The 14,989-nt window shown below is 41.3% G+C and overlaps 2 protein-coding genes and 1 long non-coding RNA gene across 8 annotated transcripts; 1 reads left to right on the top strand and 2 right to left on the bottom strand.

Annotated features, from left to right (window-relative positions):
- Positions 1-1,304: 1,304 nt before the first annotated feature.
- Positions 1,305-14,695, bottom strand: LOC307043956. 5 transcript variants are annotated; one of them, XR_013809473.1, is made up of 4 exons: positions 13,523-14,695; positions 4,612-4,790; positions 3,905-4,004; positions 1,305-1,443 (listed from the first exon to the last, which is right to left on the bottom strand). It is a non-coding gene; the product is annotated as an uncharacterized lncRNA (long non-coding RNA). The 5 variants fall into 5 exon arrangements; XR_013809474.1 differs by lacking the exon at positions 13,523-14,695 and adding an exon at positions 13,379-13,512; XR_013809475.1 differs by lacking the exon at positions 13,523-14,695 and adding an exon at positions 5,675-6,139.
- On the top strand, positions 1,316-2,863 carry LOC307043954 (uncharacterized protein; the record flags this gene model as incomplete). 2 transcript variants are annotated; one of them, XM_079688924.1, is made up of 3 exons in its annotated part: positions 1,320-1,459; positions 1,533-1,770; positions 1,844-2,857. In XM_079688924.1, the coding sequence occupies 2 exons, from the start codon at positions 1,621-1,623 to the stop codon at positions 2,423-2,425; spliced, it is 732 nt and encodes a 243-aa protein (XP_079545050.1). In that variant the 3' UTR covers positions 2,426-2,857. The 2 variants fall into 2 exon arrangements, with proteins under 2 accessions (XP_079545051.1, XP_079545050.1); XM_079688925.1 differs by lacking the exon at positions 1,533-1,770 and having other exon boundaries at positions 1,316-1,459; positions 1,844-2,863.
- Positions 2,903-3,856, bottom strand: LOC307043953 (putative nuclease HARBI1). Its single transcript, XM_079688923.1, has one exon. It carries the CDS (start codon positions 3,807-3,809, stop codon positions 2,931-2,933), a length of 879 nt encoding a protein of 292 aa, XP_079545049.1. The 5' UTR covers positions 3,810-3,856; the 3' UTR covers positions 2,903-2,930.
- Positions 14,696-14,989: the final 294 nt, after the last annotated feature.

Raw genomic sequence — 14,989 nt, 5'->3', positions numbered from 1 at the left:
AATTTTCATAATTGTTCCACAATGTTTATCATCATGAAATTAATATCTATATATGTTATACTATACTTGCACTGCTTACCGTTTTTATACTTTATATATCTTCGCATATTCATACACACTGTTCATACTGCTCACAGGTTGCTGTGTGTATCTAGTGTATTCATACCCCTCACTGTTTATTCATCATTCAATTCATTCTATCTTTTATTCTGTAGATTGTGTATATTACTTTTTACTTTACTGCTTGTTGCACTCCTGGTTAGAAGCTAAACTGCATTTCGTTGTCTCAGTACCTGTAATCTGTGCAATAACAATAAAGTTTAATCTAATCTTGAGCAGGAACAAATGTATTTACTTAGTAGCCTACATATCTGACATTAACGATTAAACACATGTGTGCATTCTTTATAAATGCAAACTGGTCAAGACCCCTGACGGAAATAATTTTGAAAATTAATAAGTGGTTCTGTCTTTTACATGTAGGATTCAACCCCCCTTGTATTGATTTGTTTTTAAATGAACAGACACTTGAGTCATTAATTTGTAGTGAGGTGTTATTTCTAGCAATTCTCTTAAAGTTAAACCAAATCATTAAAATAAAATCTATTGTAATGTAATGATTTGGTTTAACCGGTTTAACCTTATTTATTGAATACATCATTTAAAATGGCAAGATTAAATCAAATTACATCCATGTTGTACACATCATAAAGCTTAAAGTGTCAGCTAAAGAATTATATTTACATCTAACAACACAGCAGCAGGTCAGTGTTCAATTCATGCTCATTAAGCTTCATGTGTGCGGATCTGAAGGGACTGACCTTGTAGCCTGTCCACCTATCAGTTTTGCAAACATTAAGAGGGAGGAGCATTTCTAATTATGGAACCCAGTCACTGGTGTGGTTCATCATCATGACTCAATTAACAAACCTATACAAAGCAATGGAGATCACCTTTGTCTACAGTGGGTAAAATGGAATTTGTGGTGCTTACACTGCGTGACGAACAGGGAGACATCACTGTAAGAGTCTCACAATAAATTTCCTAAAGAATACAAAATGGTGAGTAAACACCTAAATTGCATTCCAACAATCTGGATATGACTTTAAATGATGTAAATGATTTTCCAGATAACAGTTTAGCAGCTGCACTTATGCAGCAAGCAAAGGCTGCAACAAATGCACAAGCTAATCTATCATGTAAATCAAAAATGGTATTGTCTTTTAATGCAAATCAAACAAATGACACATTCATGTTTATTGTAAACAAATATTTAATTTTCTCTCAATCACAGCCCCTTTAGATCTGTCTTCAGATGCTAGGCCTGCTCCTCAAAGGACTGCTCCTCAAAGGCCTGCTCCTGAAAGGCCTGCTCCTGAAAGGCCTGCTCCATCCCAAGCTGGCACTCCTCACCTGGCATCCCCCTCCAGCCGGTCAGAACACCTTGAGGCAACACAAGGTACAGTAACTAAAATGAGGATCTAAACAGCAAATGCTATTTGTTTGAGTTACTAACACTTTTGTCTTAACAGATTTCACACACAACACCATATTGCTGCTTTGGACCTGACAAAAACACACCAACACGTGTACTATCGCTCTAAACCCGGTTTTTATAAAATGATACAACGGCAGTTCAGCAAGGAGGGATACAATTTCTCCTCAGACAAAATCAGAAAAAAATTGAACAACCTTTTGACCACATACAAAAGGGCCAAGGACCGTTGTACCTCAACAGAAGAGGGGAACATAACGTGGGAATATTATGGGGTAAGAGGTTTGTTCTTGCACATCTAGTTGGTAAAAGCAACATTTCCTTTTGAACAATTCTGCAATTCCACAGATAATGGACAAACTGTTTGGGAGGTGCGGTGTTGGGAGCGCACCACCAGGCACTCTTGTTTCCACCCCTCTATTTCCCACTGCCTCACAACCATCCACCACACTGCTGTGTGCCTCTGAGGGCCAGCCTGGTCCCTCCATGACCCTGCCCACCACACTGCCGTGTGCCTCTGAGGGCCAGCCTGGTCCCTCCATGACCCTGCCCACCACACTGCCGTGTGCCTCTGAGGGCCAGCCTGGTCCCTCCATGACCCTGCCCACCACACTGCCGTGTGCCTCTGAGGGCCAGCTTGGTCCCTCCATGACCCTGCCCACCACTCAGCCGAGATCAATCCGGTCTCGAGTCTCCCGTCCCTCCTTCTACGACCTGTATGAGGCCCACTCGGAGAGGAGGACCAATGTACTGGAGACACTGGTGCGGCCAGAACAGGAGCACCGGAGAAGGCTGAAGGAGAGAAATCGGAGGAGGTTTGAAGCAAAAAGGCTGACAGCGATGGGAGAAGTTATTACCCAATTAAAGTGCATTGGGAGCCAACAAGAGCGCATCATTGAGCTTTTACAGGACAAGCCCAATATGCCATAATTTCCCCCACACTGGGTATTCCCAGAATGAATTAATTTGTTTATAAAGAACACCACCTCAGTTTGTTTATGGAAGTAATATTGTTTAGATTACTTATTTATTTTCCTCGTTATGCAGTTGAATTATTATATCAGCCCTGGCAATTGCCTTGTAATATTTGTATACACTAAGTGTTCAAAATGTTTATATGCAATGATTATTATTTATTTGCCAAGTACATGTGTACATATGTATATATAGTCATTTCATTTTCAAAGAAGATAGTCAACTGCTATTGACATGTGCAGAAAATGACCATATCTAGTTTTCATATATATGCATGTATTTTTTACTTGCCCAATCATTTTGGTTGACATTACATTACATGTTACTTGTTAGGCTCTTTAATCCAGAGCGACTTACATACTCAATACTATGGGCATAAAAGGAAAGGAAATTAAAAAAAAATGTCTTCCACAAAGAATATGACAGTGGTTATTTGTGTGTGGGGGAGTGTGTGAGCTTTTTACAAAAGGTCACAAATCTGATTTCTGTGCAACACTGCATCTTGGTTCTGGGGATGCGGTGGCCTGTTATCTGCTGCTTCAACCTGCTCATCAACTTCAATTGCTTCCCCTTCCTCCAAGCACATGTTGTGAAGTATGCAACAGGCAGTGACTGCTGTGCTAATGTTTGCAATGTTTTTCATTTCCAAACATTTGAGCCTCCTGAACTTCGTTTTCAGTAGGCCAAAGGTATGCTCAATGACCACGTGTGCAACATTTAATTTCTGATTGAAACGACGCTGCCGAGCAGTTAAATGGCCATTGTCCCTGTATGGCCTCATAAGCTGAGGCAATAGTGGGTAGGCAGAGTCCCCAATGATGTGCATTCCCTCAGGCACCAGGGACTGGGGATCTTCATCAAGCAGCCTTCCAACAGCAGACAACCGGAATGCCCGTGCATCATGCCAGCTACCAGGGTGGCCCACATTAACATGACAGAATCGCCGCTCACTGTCACAGAACCCAGTAAGCACAACAGAATAAAACTGTTTTCTGTTGATGTATGCAACTGGGTTCTCACAGTGTGGTTTCACAATAGGAATGTGGCATCCATCTACTGCACAGACAGTGTTGGGAAATCCTGCTGCATGAAATCCTAACTCAGAATTATGTAGGGCTTGCCCTGTGGGCCAGAAAATGTGGTGAGACAAATACGTAGTGACAAGACTACAAAATTCATGGAGATGCAGGCAGACAGTGGATTTGGTGATATTAAAACGATCAGCAACCCCCCTATAGGACTCCTGGTTTGATAGAGTCCACAGACAGGCAAGGACACTGTTTAGAAGCGCCACTTTACTGTGCTGTCTGCTCAAGTAGAACGGGCCAATAGTCGGCATCACATCCTGTTTGGTAGAAAGGAATAAATGTCTTTTAATATCACCAGTCCAGATAATACATATTTGATGTTATTTATATATATACACACACATACTTCCACATGTCCCCTGGACAATCGGAAATGACTTTTGAAGTCTGAAGGACTGTACTGTGGGACCACTTCTTCCACAAATTGTTGGACCTTTGGAACGGGTCTAAGGAAGGCAGACACAGGAGCAAATGATGAGCATAAATCATTAGACCTATTTAACATTCTTTATATATATATATATATATATATATATATATATATATATATATATATATATATATATATATATATATATATATATATATATATATATATATAACTGCTGCTGTAGGCCTATTATCTTCACTTGATTTCAGTTTTATTCTTGTTTATTTATTGTATCTTTGTACTATCTTGCTTGGTTTCTATATCTTTAGTAAAGTAGCTTTTATCTTATCCCATTAGGACTAAAAAAAGACTAATAGTGTCATAATGTTGCACAATTTGTGATCTGTAGAGTACAGTAATCAGTCCGGATAATCGATCATACTTTTTAATTTAGACTGATGTAGCCAGTAGTAGGCCTATACATGTAGTAGCCTACAATGTATTTTGTCTTTTTACTTGTGTATTGTATTGAGTATCTGTTTTTGTTACCTGCCTAGGTAGCCTACTACGGATGTAAATTAACACGTTTGCTCAAACACATTTATACTTCTTGTATTTTATACTGATGTTCATTAACATGCTATGTCCCTATCAAATTAAAAGATAAAAAGATACGCAATTACCTCCGCAGACGGTGTTCATCATGCCCTTCTCCATACAATACATGTGGGATTTCTATTGCATCCACTTCATCTGCAACGAAAAACGCCAACGCAATTTCCGCCATTGCAAACCCAGCCAGTCAAGCCGACTCCGAGTCCAAGCTGTCCGACTTAAAGAGCAACTTCCAGGTTAAAGACACCTGTGAATAAATGTGTAGGAAAATGATGAATACACTAGATTTTCCCAAAAATATACAGAAATATACACTACAGTGACATCTGGCGTCGTTTTTGTAAGAAATGTTCACTTCCGCATAAAAAAGCCTCGACACGTGACCTCCCGCGTGTGACGTAACACGGGGGACACAAGGGGGAGAGCGGCCGGTGTAACGTATTAATAAACATGGATCCCAATGCTAGTTTCGACACAGAAGAAGTTGAACATGAATATTCGAATGCATATGACGGACCACAACCTTATAATTATGAGCCTGCTAGGCGTCCAAGAGACTTGGAGCAGCCAAGGATTAGAAGAAATAACGGCCATCGGAGAGAAATTGAGCTGTGGTGTGAGGAGAACCAGTGGAGAACTGGGCAGCTATCTTGGTGAGTGACCGGCGTTACACAGAATGTTAGCTAACGTCACATCACAACATTGTAAAGTTAGCTATCATATATCAGGCTATAACTAAAGTAGCATTGATAATATAGTAACGTTACTGGCAGGACTGTTGATACTGATCCATAACAGAAACGAATGCGCAAGTATCAGCCGTATCTCGCGTTACCTAATGCAACTCCACACTACGATGCTGTGTACCGGAGGAGAGACGCGAGATACGGCTGATACTTGACGATCTGGCGGAGAAAGGTTGTGGAGCCTCCGTTGATATGTCGTTGTAAATGGCTTGATGGAAAGCAGGTGTGTAGTCGGGGAGGGTGCACAGCTGATTGCAGCAGGTGAGTGGAGGTTGAGCCGGGAGCCAGGAGTGACAGCCACTACGCACACACAAACAACACAGACAGGGGGAAACAAACAAACACAAAGGAGACGGCTGGAGCAGTACAGCCACCACAGCGTTACCTAATGCAATGTCTTACGGTGCCGTGTACCGGAGGGGAGAGAGAGAGAGTGCAGCGAAGGGGGGAGAGAGAAGTAATATGGTTTCCTGATAAAGCTGTGGAGAGTATGTGCTGCAGGGAGGTGGATGCACGACGCACCCAGGAACGAACGCTAGCTCCGGTCCTTTTTACTGTGGACTCGATGTCCTGACAGGCTGGTATTTGTGCAACCTGCACAAACACAATACTGCACCATGATTACAAATGGTGAAATACAATGTAAAACTACCGAAAAATACCAGCTCCTTAAAACACAACCGCTCTACTCAACGCAACTCTACTATACCCGCGGTCAGAGAGCGGAGATGTGTCCCCTGCGTGATGTAATATGACGCGTTTGACGTATGACCTTAAAAAAAAGCCGTTTTTAAGAGCAGAGCTCAAAATTGCTCCTTTCCCTCTGAATTCCTGCCCTTATGTTTCGTAAAACATATCAAATCCTGCATTAACTTTTTTTATTGTAATTTTCAAGCAAGTTTAAGCATAAATGTAGAATAAATAAAAACCTGCAAGATGCTCTTTAAGGCGAGCTTTTTGAGACTGCGATCGGCTACTCTCATCTACTTTCGAGGCGAGCCGCAACGCGTCTCAAACAAGCCTATGGATGACGTATTCAGAAACACTTTTTGTTATATTCCATGGAATGCTATTAACATCCCGATAGCAATGAATACATTAAATGCTTTGACAATAAATACATAAACAAATGTCATCAGTGGAAGCCGTAGCGTTGTAAAAAACACGACCAATTTCCAATTATTGAACCTGCCTGTCAGCCTTCCATCTCGTGCACAAACTTATCTCGTGCCCTCATTGGTCATGTGCGCGTTCGTGTGTGTTGGAGGAGGGGCTCTGTAAGGAAGTCTGAAGGAAGGTGCAGATTTTTTTCGGCTGCGTACTTTCAAATTCTAGCGCACTCGAGCTGGTTTCTCCATTCTTACCTACCCTACCGTAAAAGTTAAATTAATTAGTTATTACTTATTAATGTAAGATCAGGGGTTTACTTTTGTAGTTGTTTTTTAACGACTAAATAATGATTATTTTCATTATGGATTAATATACAGTGGCCCTCAAGTGCAATTCAAAACAGCAGGCTTGTTTGAGACAAGCGAGAACTGCGCAGACCTGTGCAATTTCGATCAACGTCTTGCTAATGCGTTGCATGATGGTTAGTCATTTTGTCCGACTTGCTCTGGAGGCTCGCCTACATGAGACGTTGAAATCTCGTGGGACAAAGACGCCCGCAGCCTTGAAAGCGAGGCGCGGCGAGGCGGCGCAGTTCCTCTCCACGGGCTGCGGAAGCAAAATGCTTGATGGGAAACGACTCGCTGGTATCTCGAGCTGAGCGCTCATTGGTGGTTTTTACCACGTGCTGGTGATGAGACTCTCCAATTGGCTCGGCAAAAGTTTGTTGTTGTTTTGTGTCAGTTTTACGTCGCCCCCTCCATTAACATTTTTCATAATTGTTCCACAATGTTTATCATCATGAAATTAATATCTATATTATGTTATACTATACTTGCACTGCTTACCGTTTTTATACTTTATATATCCTAGCATATTCATACACACTGTTCATACTGCTCACAGGCTGCTGTGTAATATTCATACCCCTCACTGTTTATTCATCATTCAATTCATTCTATATTTTATTCTGTAGATTGTGTACATTACTTTTCACTTTACTGCTTGTTGCACTCCTGGTTGGAAGCTAAACTGCATTTCGTTTTCTCAGTACCTGTAATATGTGCAATAACAATAAAGTTAAATCTAATCTTGAGCAGGAACAAATGTATTTACTTAGTACATATCTGACATTAACGATTAAACACGTGTGCATTCTTTTTAAATGCAAACCGAGTCAAGCCGACTCCGGAGGTGGCGGTATGCACCTTAAAGTTGTTTGCAATCCGACAAAAAACCGAGAGAAGAAGAAGAAGAAGAAGAAGAAGGCGAAGAAGAAGAAGAAGAAGAAGAAGAAGAAGAAGAAGAAGAAGAAGAAGAAGAAGAAGAAGCCAACTCGGAGCTGTCCGACTTCAGGCGAGCTTTTTGAGACCTCCCCCGGCTGCGATCGGCTATTCTCGTCTACTTTCGAGGCGAGCCGCCACGCGTCTCAAACAAGCCTATTATTTCAGGAAACACCACAGCATTTTAGAAAATGCTACAGCATTTCAGAAAACGCTACAGCATTTCAGAAAACGATACAGCATTTCAGAAAACGCTACAGCATTTCACAAAACACATCAGCATTTGACAAAACGCCACAGCATTTCACAAAACGCCACAGCATTTCACAAAACACCACAGCATTTCAATTTATACGGAAAGGGTATTCCTTTAGTGAGTACACTTCTTGTTTGTGATTGGACAGAGCCAGCCAGAGAAGCACTGCTGTGATTGGTTGCTTTTGCTGCCAGTCAAGAAATGACGCTTCGTGATTGGTCAGCATCCGACAGCGCAACATGTCCCGAAACATCAGCCGTTAGCTGTTAGCACACAGAGCTCACAGCTCCTCATATCTGTTCAGAAACTGGACAAAAGTTAAACATGAACAAACCACAGACTGTCTATGTCATGGTGAATACAGTCGCTGCTTTATTTAGTAAAGTTAGTAAAAATTAACTAAAAATGTTTAGTAATTAACTGTTCTTCTACGGACGAAAAGTTTATTATTCCGCCGACTTATTTTGCCGCGCTTCTTCTCCCGCATTGAACATCGCAGAAACTCCGTTCAAACATCCAAACGTTCAGCTCGGTCTGGAATCGATGGCTATTACTTTTCTCATTCATAACTTTCATAATTCCAGAGATACATCCCATAATTTATCACATTTTTAACATTTGAACTTTAACATTGCGCAGCTCGTTAAGGCAGAGTGTGTGATGTCAGAGTTAGAGTGGAGGACAGTTTGAAATTTGCCTTCATATATTTTTTTAAAACTGCCATAATTCCCAAACCCTACATTCCTGAGACATAATTTTTCATGACAAAAGTAGGAAAACATCCCGTAGCTTGAAAAATGACAAATAATTAAGCAAAAAAAATTAAACAAAGTGCCTCTTGAGGGCATGAAGTGACAAAAACGTTCAACATGTCTCCATTAAAGCCCGTTGTAATTTCAGGCAGATATTTCCTCACAGCAGCAGCCGCACACCTTTAGTTAAACTGCCAAAAAGGCCACATTATTAACCCAAAAGTACACAAAAATTACACTTCAGATACTCAACTTCCTTGACATGCTTCACGTTTTGAAATTTCGCCGATATCTGTTACGCTTCTTCCACAAAACTTTCACATGTAAGAGATTTATCTCTCATTCAGAACAATGAAGCCTTTGATCTCTACAGAGCTCGTTAGCTCAACTATAAACACCTGTGCAATGGAACACGATGATTTCATCACTCCAACTGACATGCTCAGAGCAGCAGACTTCAGATAGCAGTGTGCAAACAGTCCAGCCGTGAAGACATCTACGGGACAGTTTTGAGATTTCTTCAAATGTCGTTGCCATGGCAACACAATGCTCGCCTTGAAACACGGTTTTCTCATAACTTCAGTGAAAATACTCCAAACAGCCTAGAACTTCACAGGTTTGGTAACGATGCAGCCATCAACGCATCTAAGCGTAGTATGGGGTGTCATCAAATGCCGTTGCCATGGCGACAGACAACTCGCCATGAAACAGGATGTCGCTATAAGTCCAATGGACACGGTCCAATCGTCCCCCAATCTGCACTTGTATATCACCAGTCCATGCCTCAACAGCTCTATGCCAAATCTGAGATCTCACCATATGCCGTTTCCATGGAAACGCATCCCTTGCCATAACACATGATGTCACTATAAGTCCAATGGACACGGTCCAATCGTCCCCCAATCTTCACTTGTATATCACCGGTCCATGCCTCAACAGCTCTACGCCAAATCTGAGATCTCACCATATGCCGTTTCCTTGGAAACGCATCCCTCGCCATAAAACATGATGTCGCTATAACTCCTATGAAAATGTTCAAAAAGTGCTCAAACTTCACGTGTGCTAACAGTCCAGCCGTGAAGACATTTACGGGACAGTTTTGAGATGTCTTCAAATGCCGTTGCCATGGCAACACAATGCTCGCCTTGAAACACGGTTTTCTCATAACTTCAGTGAAACTGCTCCAAACACCCCAAAACTTCACAGGTTTGGTGACGATGCAGCCATCAACGCATCTAAGCGTATTATGGGGTGTCATCAAATGCCGTTGCCATGGCGACAGATCATTCAGATTAGTTCAGAAGTTTGCAGTTCAAATATTCTGCTGCTTTTCCAAGCCTTTTTACTTTATTTTCTTCTCTCATCACACATTCAAGCCCCCAGTGTTCATGTATCATTTCCATCTCAAGTCTTCACTTTCTTCTTAAACATTACATTTCAGCATAGCAGTTTAGCGTCAGATTTTCAGCATAAAGCATTCCCACTAGCAATTTCTTCAGGAATTGCATTCTCTAGTTTGTGTCTGTATACCGTTGTTGTGAGTTTGGACGGAGCAGCTACAGGTTGGTTTATCCTGATCGATCCGATCTCCATTCAGAAAAGAGTTCTGTGCTAAGTGCGTTAGCATTTTTTCGCTCAGGGCTAATTCAGAGCCTTTGTTATTACCCTTTTGTGTCGTTTAGCTAAAAATGGTTAATATTGTCTGAGTTTCTTCCCGTTAAGTGAGTATGACAAATTCATAGTTTATTAAATGTTAAGAAGCCCTCAGACGCTGTTTCTTGCAAGATGTTGCGTCATCCCCCGGTCTTAACTGGTCAAAGTAATCATCTCACAGAGGGGCGTGGCCAGCAGCAGCTCATTAGCATTTAACCTGTTAAGCACTGAGCCTGTTTTTCAGGTCTCAGGCTCGAAAATGACATTCCCAGAACAAATGACCATAACTACACTTCTAAAAGGGGAAAATTAATAATCTTTTTTCTCAAAGTAATGATAAACCTTTGAGTTGGATGTAGAAGAGTCAGAATCAATAGATGTTTTTCATTTTAAAGAAAATTCAGATTGAACATAGTAAAAAACTGTAAATTATAGTGTCCGTACAAAAACTATGTTTTACTTATAGTGAAAACTACCCTTGGATGATGGTAAGGTAGACTAAAAGCTTTAGGAATCCAAGGTAAAACATATAATAAGTACCCTGTATCAAGATTGATGCAAAACAAGTGACATTTGACCTTTTTAGAGAGGTTTAGCTTGGGTGGAAATGGCCGTTTTGACCGATTCTCTGGAACCCATTGGTCGATTTTGGTGATTGACATCTCTTTTTGACCGTTAGAGCCAATAGTACCTTACCATTGAGAAATGAGAGCTATGCACACGCTGTTTTGCATGAGAGCGAACCTATCTCTCGCTCTGACATCTGGAAACGGAAAAGCAGGTTTATTGCTTATGGATTATCATACACAGACACATTGGATTAACCTATGGATTAACTTCAGCAGCGCTTTTATTGTTTTAATGCCATTGAAGACCACTTTTGACCAGACAACGACAAAGGTGAGCCATTTTGCCGTTTTTAGCTACCTAGCGCCACATGTTTTGATGTCTGTTCTTGTTAATATCTTCGCGAGTTCTTATCATGGAGTGATGATATATGTACCGATCGATTCTGTGTCATCTCACGATGCGAATCGATGGGTTGTACTTGCAGCTACGATAAGTTATGAAGGTGTTATGAGCAGTGCTTGAATTGGAATAAAAAAGGTGCCAGTACTCTAAATCAGCAACTGTTTCAAGTCAATTTATTTAGACAGCCCAAAAACAAGTATTTGGCTCAAAGTCATATAGTATATCCTATAATGCTGGTGGGTTTGTCTCTTTATTGTATATTTTAGAAAGGCTCACTGTACTTAAACAAAATGACTGAGATTAGAGGGGGTGCAGGGGTAAAGTGCTATTTTTAGATATTTTTTTAAATATTGAAGTTAGATGCATCAATCTGGTACACTTTGAGAGCAAAATGAAGAGATATATGGATACCTCTCAACATCCATATGAAACAACTGTAAACAGATTTACTTTTTCTTTATGGATATAAAAGAAAGTAAAGCCTGACTCCTACTGGCGGCGGGTTAAATGACTCCTCGTCCCTGAGTACACTCACCATCTTTCAGCAGGAAAGGAGAGAGGGAATCCTTGTCCGGCGACAAACGCTGTCTTTTCGCGCTATTATTAAGCCACACTAACATTTTCGAAATGCTAACGTTATGTGATTTCTTTTCTGCTCTAGTCTATCGCTGTGGCGCGTCATAGATGCGTCATGAGATGCGTCATGAGATGCGTCATGAGATGCCACCGGCGGCCGAGTACCGGCATTTTACTGAGCACCGGCACCTTGCCGGTACTACGCGGTGTAGAACAGGTTAAAGCTACAGACAAAGAAACAGTACTTTTGAAACAGGGCTGAAACAGAGGGGTTTATGGGATGCTAGAATGATCCGTTTGGTATTTCAGCCAAACACTTCAAAGACATGATTTGTAAATATCTGAGACCAATCATTTATTGTTGAAAAAGAGTATAATAGGCGACCTTTAAATAGAGCAGATGGTCAAGATGGAGCTAATTTTAAGTATATTTTTTATAGGCCTCTACTGGGTAAATACTTCTTCCATCGCTACCATTGCTAATATCTGTCACCATATTTATACCATGTGTACATAGTATAAAGTATGCTTTAGCCTACTGTGTATATTAACCCATAAGAACCCGGACCCATTTCTACTTTTGGGAAAATTAAGGGGAACATAATTTAGACTAAAGAAACCCCCCCTAGTGTCAAATATCTGAAATGTGACATACATGTCACATTGGGCTTTAATGGTAAAATAACTCTTATTTTAAAATTAATTAATGAGGATGATTTTTTGGTTTAAATTAGTTTGAACATTCTTTGAATTGAAGAATAAGAACATATTAACTCAATATAATTGAATCAGCTAAATTAACTGAGCAGATCATAATAATATTTCTAATTGTGCATATATGTCACTTTGGGTTTACTGTGAAAGTTTAGGGTTAAATTCCCGATGTGACACCAGTGTCACAGCAATGTTTATCTCATTTGTTTCATATCAATTTGATCAATAATTGTTTCCACAACAGGGCAAATGTAATAAAGGACATGTTATGTAAGCATTTTAATTCTTAAATGGCTTGAATTTGACCTTTAGCAACAGAAAAAAAAGCTTTTGAAATGTAGCTCGTTATGTCACATGTGTTAGTCTGGCACATGGACATCTTGGACATGTTGTTATGGGAACACAAAATCAAATGTCCTAGACCATGACCCACCAGACTGTTCAGTGTGTGCCACTTAGGGACTTCATGAGATAAAAACAAGGCTAAAGCTGTATAAGGAACTTTCCAGAACATTTAAAGTTCATGTGTCACGGTGGGTCCTTACATCAGATAAAAATAATAAAGTGCCAACACATCTGAATTCTAAAAAGGTACAACTCCACACATTCATAATACATTACTGCATGATTTTGTGATTTTTAACAATACATTTAGGAGTTTGGCATCCTTATGACTACACACAACATGGCGCCTCTGTTTGGATTGGCTATTGTTGCTCCTGCTGCCACCCGTTTTTCGCTGTTTTTATCTGTCATGTTTGTTGTCATAACCTCACCTCTAAATGGATGTATCTCTGCTGCAATGGTTTATGACCGATGGTCCTTGTTCCGGATTAAAGCGTCCATGGAAAGACCCTTTGACTCCCGGGAGGGCTACCGAAAAACTTTTCCGCCACCGTTTGTGTGTTCCTCCTCCTCACCTGAGTACCGGCTTCTCTTCGCAAACTGGCGTCCAGGTAAGCCAGGGAAGAAATCCAGGAGAAGGGGTTGCCGAGGTGGCGTACAGGTATCGAGGAGGCGAGCTTTTCGGGCTGATGGTCCTGGGTCCAGTCGCCATGAACATACTCGCTGGTTGCGACCGATTTCCCTCCAGGACATGGCCGCGGACGCTCCACTGATCCCCCAGTCATGGATTTATTCACCTGTCACACACGTTTCTCCGCCCTGGCCGCTCGTGGATGGGATTATGGACCCGTCTTTGGTGTTTCGCCGGACTGTTCTGCCCGACCAGAGAAGGACTGCCCGGCCTCGCTGGAGTTCCTGTCATCGCAACAGGTGCCTGCTGTCAGTCCCTCTACAGTCAGCTGTGGCCACAGCTGATCTGTCAGTGCCGATCCGGATGGCATTATTGAACGCTCGTTCCATCTCCAACAAATCCCTGACTCTTAATGAACTCTTTTCGAGTGAGAGCATGGATTTTATGTTCCTTGTTGAAACGTGGCAGAGGGACAAGGACTATTTTCACTTAAAGGAGCTCTGTCCTCCCGGCTGCTCTGTGATCGGGTCGCCTCGCATGGAACGCCGTGGTGGGGGACTCGCTGTTGTGCATCGCGACAGCAAACTGTGCAGACTGGTAAATTCCGAGTCTTTCTCTTCCTTTGAGTCCCAGATTATCAGAGTTGGGACTTTAAACACATTTTATTGTGTTTTAATTTACCGTCCTCCTGGCACAGTGAGTACCTTCCTTAATGATTTCACAGACTTGTTATCTTCCATTATTAAACTGGAGAGGGTCCTAATCATTGGAGATTTTAACATTCACGTTGATGATGTCTCTTGTAACACAGCTACTGACTTTTTATCCATCACTGACTCTTTTAACTTCACCCAACATGTCAGTGGACCAACACATACAAAGGGCCATACTCTGGACCTTGTTTTTTCACTTGGCCTAGATGTTGGGAATGTGCAGGTGGAGGACCTTCATGTCAGTGATCATAGCTGTGTGCTTTTTAATTTAAACTTTGCTGTAAACCCTCCTCCTTTTAAAAGAAAAGCCCGAAGGCGGATTTTAAATCAGGAGGTTGCAGATGATTTCTCTGCTTTGTTTGAGCCACTCATAGGCCTACTGATGGGAATAAATCATCCTGATGACTTTATCCAGAGTTTTAATAGCCACTGTTTGGCTATTTTAGATAAAGTTTCATTGGTGAAATCCAGCTGTGCAACAGTAATTCTGCCTCACCCCTGGATAAATGACTCCATCCGCTCCTTTAGGACAATTTGTCGAAAAGCAGAACGTCTCTGGAAGTCGACACAATTAGAGGTCCACAGACTCCACCTAAGGGAACTTAGAGCCTCTTTTAATGATATGCTGAGGAATGCTAGGACCCAGTACTTCACCCAAATAATATCATCAAATAAAAAAAATCCCAGAGTCTTGTTTG

The sequence above is a fragment of the Notothenia rossii genome (assembly GCF_949606895.1).
Source record: "Notothenia rossii genome assembly, chromosome: 6".
NCBI lineage: Eukaryota > Metazoa > Chordata > Actinopteri > Perciformes > Nototheniidae > Notothenia > Notothenia rossii.
This window is presented reverse-complemented; position numbering and strand designations above follow the sequence as displayed.